The sequence below is a fragment of the Triticum aestivum genome, chromosome 1A, assembly GCF_018294505.1.
Source record: "Triticum aestivum cultivar Chinese Spring chromosome 1A, IWGSC CS RefSeq v2.1, whole genome shotgun sequence".
In the NCBI taxonomy this organism is placed as follows: Eukaryota; Viridiplantae; Streptophyta; class Magnoliopsida; order Poales; family Poaceae; genus Triticum; species Triticum aestivum.
The window spans coordinates 258,830,240-258,842,294 of NC_057794.1; the positions used below are offsets into that span (position 1 = coordinate 258,830,240).

The following is a 12,055-nucleotide window of genomic DNA, read 5'->3' on the forward strand; positions in this document are numbered from 1 at the left end:
TTAACTATGATTTACCATAGTAATCGCTAAACCAAATAAAATTGTATAATTCGTCCGCGCCTTTGTAAATCATTCCGGTGGCTTTGGAGTACCGAGATCTCCACTTGAAGCTACGTCTTCATTCCTTGTGTGTTTGAGTCCATCTCCGTGATTGGTCATGCTCTATCATTTGATCCTCTCATCCATGCGGTACATTATTCCATGATAATACAAACACAATTGATTTAAGTAGTGTTGTATTCTCATTAACATGAGAAGTAGTTCCTAGAAATGGGAGTACTTGATAATTGAGTTGACGTGCGCGACATCTAGTGACCAGTGCTTGTATTTCCAAAAAATTGAATGTGTTGGGTTTAGTTCCATATTGGTTGTGGGAGGAGGTAGGGAACGTCTTATATGGCCGAGGTTATCCCTTCCTATCTGGCCAGTCTTTTGGGAGAGAGGTCCCAAGACCTCTTATAAGCTCGTGTTGCTCTCCCACTGAGTCTTGGTTGGTGGGACGAGACACTCGTGTAGCGGCCCATGACTAATGTGGGTCAGATATGTTGTTTGGTGGCCTGAGATTGCAAAGAAAGTGGTACATGAGCCGAGACGCAAAGAAAGTGGTCAGTGGATTGTAGCGTTGGTGTTAGCAGTCCATGATAAATAGATATGTGAGGGGAAGATTCATTAGGTTTATTTCCAAATCCATTGTGAGGAAGGTATAGCACAACTTATAAGGGTGAGAGCGCCCCATCATGTCATGCTAGCCTTTTGGGGAAGTCATCAAGACCACTTATAAGCCCGTGTTACTCATTGATTTGGCCTAGTTGATCGGCCATGATGCTCCTGTAGCGGGCCTATGGCGCATATGGCCCGGACACGTTGGTTTAAGGCTAGTCATGGTGGGAGTAACTTAGCAAGTAACATAGTGCACTTCGAGAATTTTTTGCTTATGTGGCTTGTAGTTAATGAGAAGTGGTAACATAATATGTTGCTATAACATAGCGTTTTCCAAGACAAGATGAGTCTACAAGTTAATTAATGAAGTCTTCTATGACACTACTACAATGTTATTTTGCATTACGAATGTAGTAACTTAGACTAGTGTCATATGTATGACACTAGTATAAGTTACTCTCCACTATGACCAGCCTAATAGACCTGGAATTGTGTATTGGTAGTAGGGGCTCCTCATCATTCCATCAATGATGCCTTATTCTTTAGTAGTGTTATGTGAAACCTGGGAAAATGTGCATATTAAAAAATCATAAATGCTCAAGATTTTGCAAAAGTCAGGTGAAATTAAATTATTTCATAAGAAAATTAGCGAAACCAACTAAATTATGTTCAAAGATTCGTCGGACTTATTCGAGACATTCCAAAAAAAATCGAGAATGAGTACTTCGCCGAAAACATTAACAAAGTTTCATGAAAATATGTTGTGAACATTGTTGTCATTGACGAAATAGCATAGTTATGGGGTGTTTATTGCAAGATGTTCATGAGCAGATGAGTTGTCGCTCTCAACCCCGTGGAGAGGATATTGAACATATATTATCGGACAAGTTATAAACTCTCCTTATCCAGCGAAAACCCCACTGTTAAGACTAGCATTTCAGAGATTCTTTTTTGGTGGAATTTTCCGGCTATCCATCCAATCATGGACAAAATCTCGTAGTTTCTGTCTCTGCACCTCAACCTTGATTGACCACGTTTCGTTGTTGAAACGGCCCTGGTAATGAAGATCACGACCATATTCCGCAAAACGCGAAAAAGAATAAGCGTAGTGCACTCCAGCCAGCAGGATCGATAGAAAAATGATAAAAGTCGTTGACAAACAGGCTGACCTACACCAATGTTTTCTGTATATATACTTGATCACTTTGTGCCAACTGCCACGAGAAGGACAGAACGCAACTCTCAGTTCTAGTTAAGGAAGCACACGTCGGAGGCGGAATACTGAAACATGGGTTCACACACACCTAATGCGAACAGTAAAATAACAAAAACTGTAAAAGAAGTCAAACAATTCTATTTATTTTTAGACGCTACGCGTCGGCCGGCGGATCTTTTTAAAAGATCCGCCGCCTCGACAGTCGTTTGATCCGGCGTTATCCAGCGGCATGGGTCTTTCCTCACCATTGCAACAAGTGCATTGTTGCAGAATCCTTTTTTGCAACAAACCATATGTTGCAGAAACATTCACAATAGAGATTCTGTTACAAAATTATTATTATTTTGTCTCAATTTTTTTTAGGACATTAGTGTTTTTTTACGGGATAAAGGAAGTTTTTATTGCAAATTTATAGTTTTACAGTCGAGAGGCCACAAATCCTTAATATAAGGTGAAACCGAATTTAACCACACAGCAATAGTTCTCTTTGAGCGGCTATAGTTGGCCAACCGATCGACAACTCTATTCTGGCTACGGTGAATTTTTGAGGTAAAAACTCCCTACTACTCATTGGTGTTGTTGCGGGAGGACTTCTGCAGCACAGATGATGTTGCAAATTTGTTTTCATCTTAATTTTTTTCTAACATGGGTGTTGTTGCGGAACAACTTCTCCAACACAAATGATATTGCCGAATATTTTTTTCATATTAATTTTTTTAAAACATGGGTGTTGTTGTGGAAGGACTTCTGCAACACAGATAGTGTTGCAGAAAAATTGTTAAGGTGGCAGAGGCACACGTCGTGCGTGGATTGAGTTATGTGGTGCCACGAATAAGGTGTTTTGCACTAAGATGTTCGTTGTGCATCGGCCGATGGAACTTGGATCTGGCGGTTGCATGAGTGGCGGAACGCTACGCATGATTGGTCAGTTGATGCTAATCATTAGGGCGACGCTACTCGTCTGCCGGCGGATAAAAGAAAAACAACAATCACCTCCGCGGCCATCCGATTGACGCAAAAATAGCCATTGGATCTCATCGAACATTTGCCTCGTGAATTGCAACAAGCTGGTTGTTGCGATGTTCACTCTGCAACAATAATTTTGTTGCAAAACAACCTAAAGCATATTTTTAGCATGGTACGTTATTTTTTAAGCATTATTTGTGCAACAAAGGTCATGTTGCATAAAAATATTTGTAACAGAGGTTGTGTTACAGATTTTTTTTCCATCTTTCACCTTTCTGCAACATTGATGATGTTGCGGAAGGATCTTTGCAACAAAGATGATGTTGCAGTAATTTTTAATAAAAAAAATGACCAAGTTATGTATCCGCTAGCTACTTGTTTGTGCTCCGTATGTTTGTAACATAGCCTGTGTTACAAACTTATGTGTGCAGCATGTTCAATGTTGCAAAACTTCATGGACCCGTCTTGTGTAGCGCTACGTGTCGTACTATTAATATTAAATTGGACGGCCATGGAGATGGTGGATACACACGACTCATCTGCCGATTGAAAGATAACATTTCCAATTTTATTTATTTTTAACAAATATAGTTGAGTGCTCTACTCACTTGTGAAGTTTCGAGAAGAAATGAAATCCGTGATATTTTGTCCAAAATGACCACATTGATGTTATGAAAAAAATTCACATATAAAACAGTTTGGAGGTTAGATTTATTTTTTGCCAAGAGCACCACAAATGCCATTTATTCGTCATACTTTACATGTGAGTAGAACAGTCCATCAGGTTTCTTAACCTAAAATTTTAGAATTATTTTATCTTTTGGCTACTTTTCTTTATCTTTACCTATTATTAAAGAACGGATTGTTTCTCCACTTTTTTTGGTTTACGTGGAATCCATATAATTTCCGTCCGTCCGTCAGTTGTGGTTCGATCGTCCCGTGGCTCACGCTCCAGCTTTTAGGAAGCCGAAAAAAGATTTTAAAAAAACGCACTCGTGGAAAATCAAACCCGAGACCTCTAACGCGATATGGATATTTCGCAACCACAAGACCAAGACAGCTTGTGTGATGATTATCGGGTTGTCATTTATTTATACGTTAACTCTTGCCAGCGAAATAAAGCAAGCGCAAGCTGACCGACCCAGACAACGTACAAGGTCGATTTGATTGAGATGATGATGCCTAACTTCAATGCAATTCTCAGCACTCCACGCATTTTAATTAAATAGGTGGTTAGTTTAAACTAAAATGAGATTATATGCACAACAAATACTGGGAGTGCCCTTGGCAAATTAACATGCACGTTGTCTATTATACTCGACATGGTGATTACCTCGAATTACATCACAGGCCTGCATAAAATCCCTTAATACATGCATTAATGGGTATGTTAGCTTAAATTAAAATGGTATTATGTACATTGAATTGGACTATAGACGATAATCCCCCATTTTAGTGTTTACTCACTAGCAAAGCACCAGCCGCAAGTCTAGCAATGCTACATTTTTTCTCACAATAAGAAAAGAAACAATTATACAAAGATGATCGGATTGAAAGAATGATTCTTCTTCATGTTAAGGATGTTTGACAATGCTTATTATTATTTTTAGAGAAAGCCATGGTGATAGATTTAGTAGTGCCGGAGTTCGATGAATTTTTATCCCGTTACAACGCACGTACTATTTTCCTACGTTCGCCCACCTACCCTTCGTTCGCCGAAATTTCGTCCGTCGACCTGCGGCTTCACACGTTGTTCCGTGTGCTGGGACAGGTGCCAAGCAAGTGGCCTTCTGATGGGATTTTTCCTTGTGGGCCGTGAGAATGAAGGTGGGCTTTCTTTATGCAATAAAAATAAAAACTATCCCTTGCATGGTGGGTCGATCTCACAATAAACCTGTAGCAACCAAAGAACTGTGCCAACTATGCTAGCTCATGATTATGAAAGAAAGAGATTAGTTTACAAAAGAAATAATCCCACATTGCCTTTTTACATAAAACCTGACCAACTTATATACTTGCACAAGTTGCATGTATAGACAAGGAACCACATGGAGAAATGAGAAACAAATGGTAATCCACAAGACATGCAAGCTTTGTGCACCAAAGAAAGTTCTGATTAATTAAATTAGATTCGATTGGGGGCTGCATGACATAAAGAAAGGAGATTGTTGTGCCCCTGAGATAGCTCGAAAGACACCAAGATCAAAAAGAGAGAAAATTATTTAGAGAGGGAGAGATTTAAATGTGATTGTGGGTTGTGGCTGCAACATGAGATAAAGAAAGGGATTGTAGACTGGATGAGATAAAGAAAAAAAGAAAAAATAATAACTGCAATGGTGGGCTATGGCTCTTGCATGAGATACAAAGACCCTTCTTGGTAGAAAGACAAAAGTTGTTGCACATTTCGTTCATGCATTTTTTTTCTAATTGGATATTTTAAGAAAAGCAAGATATTTCTTTCAACCACTATATGCCTGCCTTGATTGCCGAGACTCGTGAGGTAGGCGTAAAAAACCCTAAGCGAGATAGTAGTTCTCAAGATTTTGAAATAATAAGTGTTCCTTAGCATCAGTATTAAAGCTTCTTTCGTGACGAATGCACAATTGATAATGTTTTCCTTCCAAACTTTGGCATGCGCTATTTGCTGTTGTTGATGCCAATGTATGTATGTCGTCGTGCCTTTCTGGTGAACTTTTTTATAGACACATGTCGATATTCTTTTATTTCTTGCAAGTGACCCACGCCAATTTTCTCTCCCGTTGTAACGCACGGGCATTTATGCTAGTTATATTTAATATTCACACGGCATAAAACAAAACACAAACCAAAAAATCTTTTAGGAAGCACATGTGAGGACACTAGGTTGAAGCAGGCAAGCCGCGTCATGGCGGCCCTTGAAATTGGATACTATGATATAAAAGGTAAGAATAATGTAACTTATACTTACTACCTATTCTATGGGTATATCACAGCTAACCTACCAGGCCCGAGCAGCATCTCTTGTCTCTCTGCTCTGGGCACCATGTTCACAGCTTTTTCGTTCGTGTCATGTGTTGTATTTCTCTGTACTCATTCTACTCCTTCTATCGATGAAATGTTACGCAAGCTTTTGCGTATTCACGGAAAAACCCTATTCTATGGGTTAGAAGAGCGGCATGGATTTGAAATTAATTTTAATCATTGATTAGACTAATAATATACGAATTTTGTGCCATAAAAATGTTGATCTTTTTTTCCTTTTTGATACTTCACACAATATACTGAAGTGAAATTGTGAGGCATGTCATGAAAATATATGTAGGTGCAATTGAATTTCCCCCTTGTGCCGAAACGAATGAACAAGCAAACATTAAACCATTGGCTGGTCCGCCAAGGAAAAAAAGACCCAAAAAGGCAAGTTTTACAGAATTAGTTTTACAAGGTGAGATGTCGAGATTTGATTGGATATTCAGGGGGAGGGGGGGGGGATTTAATATCATGGAAAGAGGTCATGTAACTTTTGTGTAAACCATCGATAGGTGTAGGATTGTTAGGGCATGTACAATGGTGCTATCTTAGGAGTGCCATGTAGGATAGATGATGAGGTGGAGGAAAGAGAACTCATAAGAAAAGGCTTGTAGAAGACAAGAGATGATCTCTTAGCACAATATGTCTCGCCACATTTTTAGGAATTGCTAATTATTGAAGATAAGGCTAAGAGATGACCTATTGTAGACAATTTTTTTTGTCATCTTTAAATTATGTGCAAAACTTAAAATAAAACTATCTTATCAATCATTGTACATGCCATAATAGAAGTTCCATAGTCATTTTGGTCTGAATGATTTTTATAGAAAAAGCACTGGATTTTTCTTTAATGACTCTTCCATTGTTGCCCCGAAAATGCACTGGATTCTTCCTGCCCGGTGGCCCGACAGAAGTAGTATCAAGGGCACCTCATGGATTTCCTCTGACGGAATGTCACCTCTTTAGCTCCATTGATAATAGTATCCGATACAGCAGCACCTGAATATAGTACTCGTACTCCCTGATAGCGCCACTGCAAGTCTGCAACCACCAGCCCGGCCAGCTTCCAAATTCCAAGCTGTATCGACTCGTTCGTGGTAATGGTCGCCATGACGGCAGCTGCACTCTCCATGGATCAACACGTGTTGTGTCATTCCAGCAGCAGGTCCTGGTGCTGAATTCAAGGGATGCGCGCGCAATCTAGCTTGGCATCCGCGATCCAACTCATCCGAAGCTGCTCAGCGATGGAGCGCCATGCCCAGCAAGGACAAGCGTCCGGGCGCGCCGCCGCATGGTGGGGCGCGCTCCTTCTCTTCCTGCTCATGTCGTCCTCACAGCTGCGCGGCGCGAGCTCCGCGCCGGGCGAAGCCGAGGCGCTCGTGGAATGGAAGAGCAGCCTGCCGCGTCTCGCCGCTCTCGCCTCGTGGGACCGGGAGGCCGCCGCCAACTCCACCTCCGCGGCGTGCTCGTGGCACGGCGTGTCGTGCGACGTCGTCGGCCGGGTCGTGAGCGTCGACGTGTCCGGCGCCGGCCTCGCGGGCACGCTCGACGCCCTGGACCTCTCGTCGCTGCCCAGCCTCGGCAGCCTCAACCTCAGCTTCAACTCGCTGACGGGATCGTTCCCGTCGAACGTGTCCGCGCCACTCCTCGGCCTCAGGTCTGTAGATTTGTCCAACAACAGCTTCTCGGGTCCGATTCCGACGATGCTGCCGGTGTACATGCCCAACCTCGAGCACCTCAACCTTTCGTCAAACCAGTTCGTGGGGGAGATACCGGCGTCCCTCGCCAAGTTGACCAAGCTTCAGAGCCTTATCCTCGGCTCCAACAGGCTTTCCGGCGGCATACCGCCGGTGCTCGGTTCCATCTCAGGGCTAAGAGCGCTCGAGCTGCAGAGCAACCCGCTGGGCGGCGCCATCCCCTCCTCTCTCGGCAACCTCCGTTCGCTGGAGCGCATCAATGTCAGCCTCGCTCTGCTGGAGTCAACCATTCCGACGGGGCTCAGCGGCTGCACCAACCTTACCGTCGTCGGCCTCGCCGGGAACAAGCTCTCCGGGAAGCTGCCGGTGTCGTTGGCCAAGCTGACGAAAATACAAGAGTTCAACGTGTCCAAGAACATGCTCACCGGGACGATCTTGCCGGACTACTTCACGGCCTGGACCCAGCTCACGGTGTTCCAGGCTGACAGAAACCGTTTCAACGGCGAGATCCCCACGGAGATCGGGATGGCGTTGAGGCTGGAGTTCCTCTCCCTCGCGACCAACAACCTCTCCGGCCCGATCCCGTCGGTCACCGGAAGGCTGACAGACCTGAAGCTGTTGGACCTTTCGGAGAATGAACTCTCCGGCACTATCCCACGGACAATGGGCAACCTCACCAGATTAGAGGTTCTTCGGCTGTATGACAACAAGCTCACCGGCCGGTTGCCGGCCGAGTTCGGGAACATGACGGCGCTCCAGAGGCTGTCCATAAGCACCAACATGCTCGAGGGCGAGTTTCCGGCCGAGCTCGCCCGCTTGCCAAACCTCCGTGGCCTGATCGCCTTCGAAAACCTCTTCTCCGGCGCCATCCCGCCGGGTCTTGGCCGGAACGGCTTGTTCTCCATGGTCAGCATGTCAGACAACAGGTTCTCCGGTGGGCTACCTCCGGGGCTGTGCAAGAGCGCGCCGCGCCTCCGGTTTCTCGCCTTGGACAACAACCACCTCACCGGCGACGTGCCCGCCTGCTACAGCAACTTTACGAAGCTCGAGCGCTTCCGCGTGGCAGGCAACCGGCTGGAAGGAAATTTGCCAGAGATCCTCGGGTCGCAGCTGCCGGATTTGTACTACATTGACCTGTCCAGGAACCTGTTTGAAGGCGAGCTCCCAGAGCACTGGGCTCAGTTCAGAAGCCTCTCATACCTGCACTTGGATGTCAACAAAATCAGCGGGACAATTCCTCCCGGTTACGGCGTCATGTCTGCATTGCGAGATCTGAGCCTCGCATCCAACCGTCTCACCGGCACGATCCCGCCTGAGCTCGGAAAATTAGCACTGCTTAAGCTGAATCTTGGTCACAACATGTTGTCTGGCCGAATCCCTGTGACACTAGGGAACATCGCCACGATGCTACTGCTGGACCTGTCCGAAAATGATCTCCACGGAGGCGTGCCGCTGGAGCTGACAGAGTTGAGCTCCATTTGGTACCTGAACCTGAGCGGCAACAGTCTCACCGGCGAGGTTCCAGCTCTGCTCGGCAAGATGGGCTCGCTGGAGAAGTTGGATCTCAGTGGCAACCCGGGTCTATGCGGCGACGTAGCTGGCCTGAATTCCTGCACCTTGAATTCTACCGGCGGCGGCTCTCGGCGGCACAAGGCAAGGCTGAACCTTGTCATAGCGCTCGCCGTTGCCGCTGCGCTGCTGGCCTCCGTCGCTGCCGTGGCATGCGTGGTGGTCCGCAGGAAGGGACGAACCGGCGAGGGCGAAGATATGCCCGAGACCGAGAGAACGGCGACGGCGAGAGTCAGCGAAATGGCTCTGCAGGCTTCGATATGGGGCAAGGATGTGGAGTTCTCCTTCGGTGACATCCTGGCCGCGACCGAGCACTTCAACGAGGCCCACTGCATAGGCAAAGGCAGCTTCGGGAGCGTGTACCAGGCCGACCTTCCAGGCGGCCACTCCGTCGCCGTCAAGAAGCTGGATGCGTCGGAGACAGACGACGCGTTTAGGGGCATCAGTGAGAAGAGCTTCGAGAACGAGGTGAGGGCACTGACGCACGTCCGCCACCGGAACATCGTCAAGCTCCACGGCTTCTGCGCCTCCAGCGGGTGCATGTACCTGGTCTATGAGCGCGTCGAGAGGGGCAGCCTCACCAAGGTGCTCTACGGAGGCGGCGACCGCAGCTGGGAAAGGTTCGACTGGCCGGCAAGGGTGCGCGCGATCAGGGGTCTGGCGCACGCGCTGGCCTACCTGCACCACGACTGCTCGCCGCCGATGATCCACCGCGACGTGTCCATCAACAACGTCCTGCTGGACGCCGAGTACGAGACCCGGTTGTCGGACTTCGGCACGGCCAGATTCCTCGCGCCCGGACGCTCCAACTGCACCAGCATGGCCGGCTCCTACGGCTACATGGCACCAGGTACGTACCATACACACCTTTTCCTACACGCACCACGCCATTGTAGTTGCAAAATCGTCCATCGCTGCCCGCGATCTCACATTTATCCTCGTGTTTCTTGCCGCAGAGCTGGCGTACTTGAGGGTGACGACCAAATGCGACGTGTACAGCTTCGGCGTCGTGGCCATGGAGATCCTGATGGGCAAGTTCCCGGGCGAGCTCATAAGCTCATTGTACAGCTTGGACGAGGCGCGTGGCGTGGGCGAGTCGGCGCTCCTGCTGCTCAAGGACGTGGTGGACCAGAGGCTGGACCTTCCTGCCGGGAAATCGGCTGGGCAGCTGGTCTTCCTCTTTGTTGTGGCCTTGTCGTGCGTTCGGACGAACCCTGATGCCCGGCCGACCATGCGCACCGTCGCACAGGAGCTCTCTGCTCAACGGCGGTCTACCTTGGATAGGCCATTCGCTGCCATCAGCATCGGCGACCTCACAATTCTGCAGGTGTGATGATTTGGATAATGCTAGTATTTGTACCGACAGTTTTTCTTCTTCTTTTGCTTAATTGCATAAATGTCATTGTATATTTTGTCAATTTGAGAAATGACACTGAAAACGGTAAAGCTACGCCTACGAAATGGTTCTTATACTTATCTTATGTATATTCTGATTTGGCTGTCTTATATTGGTTAGTAATTCGAAAATACTACACCTAAGAAGAGGTGCTACGTACACTGGTAGAAAAGGGGCCTGTTGTCCCGGTTTGTAAGGGTATTTTGTCCCGGTTCTGGAACCGGGACTAAAGGGTCAGTACTAATGCCCTGTCCCTTTAGTCCCGGGTCAATCCAGAACCGGGACAGATGGGCCTCCACGTGGCCTGTGCGCGGAGCCCAGGCAGGAGACCCTTTGGTCCCGGTTGGTGGCACCAACCGGGACCAATAGGCATCCACGCGTCGGCATTTCTGTGGTTGGGGTTTTTTTTTTGAAGGGGAGGGTTTGGGGGGTTTTGGGGGGTTAATTTAGGTGTTTCATATATTGTGTTAGCTAGCTATAATTAATAGAGAGAAGTGTCCTCTCTTATGTCCGTGCTTGGTCGACGCTATGTACTATACATACGTATAGAGAGGACTAGACACGCTAGCTAGCTAGTAAGCAAACGAAGGAAACAGAAGATCGTCATGAACATATATGCATACAGAGAGAAGTGATATCGACCACCTCTCCTTCTCCGAGAGATTGGTCGAACAACAAGTTCTCGTATATCTATCCGACACTACCGGCTACATATATACAATAATTATCTCTTACAAATATAATCATACGGACTCAGAGTCCACATAGTATTCTCCGTCTTCAGGGATCACGTGGTCAAAAAAGAATGCCGCCAATTCCTCTTGAATTGCTCGCATGCGAGCTGGTGCTAGGAGTTCATCCCGCTTCCGAAACATCTAATTTAAAGAAGGGGGTTAATATATATATATATATATATATATATATATATATATATATATATATATATATATATATATATATATATATATATATATATATATGAATGAATGAATGAAACTCAACACAAATGATGGTAATAAAATAAAATTGTGAATGTTGTTATTTACGTACTTCATATTGTTTGTTAGTGTAGCCCCGCTCACAGGTCGTGTGGCGGATGGACTCGCAAACATAGTATCCACAGAAATCATTCCCTTGTTCCTGCCACAACCACTTTACAAGAAATAGAGGTCAATCAAACTGATAAGCAAGAATGTCAAATGGTATTGATGAAACTAGCGCTTGAATGACTAGTAGATGCGCGGAACATGCTACTATAGTACTTACTTTCGGGTGTCTAAATTGCAGCTCCTTCGGCAGTCCCGGAGCTTTTCTGGTGAATTTTCTCCAAACCCTGCCGGACAAAGAAAACAATTACTTGATATATCAAGAAATGAACAAAGTTGCTGATATGGTGGATAATGATCGATTTAACTTACTTCTCGAGTATTTGAGTCATGTCTGCATAGTCCTGGGGATCTTTTCGTCTTGAGTCAAAGATGGTTACTAGTCCCTGCTCAAGCTTAATCTCTAGGAGAATATAGTGGGAACTGCACACGCATGCAT

At 46.0% G+C, this 12,055-nt stretch overlaps 1 protein-coding gene across 1 annotated transcript; it reads left to right on the forward strand.

Moving 5' to 3' along the window:
* Positions 1-6,920: 6,920 nt before the first annotated feature.
* LOC123116731 (MDIS1-interacting receptor like kinase 2) lies at positions 6,921-10,565 on the forward strand. The gene is made up of 2 exons (XM_044537673.1): positions 6,921-9,964; positions 10,071-10,565. Exons 1-2 carry the CDS (start codon positions 7,036-7,038, stop codon positions 10,445-10,447), a joined length of 3,306 nt encoding a protein of 1,101 aa, XP_044393608.1. The 5' UTR covers positions 6,921-7,035; the 3' UTR covers positions 10,448-10,565.
* Positions 10,566-12,055: the final 1,490 nt, after the last annotated feature.

Bases quoted from the DNA above. Each gene is read 5' to 3' on its own strand.
- LOC123116731 (XM_044537673.1), top strand. From the start codon at position 7,036: ATGCGCGCGCAATCTAGCTTGGCATCCGCGATCCAACTCATCCGAAGC. The intron at 9,965-10,070 runs GTACGTACCATA...TTCTTGCCGCAG, and splicing joins CTACGGCTACATGGCACCAG to AGCTGGCGTACTTGAGGGTG.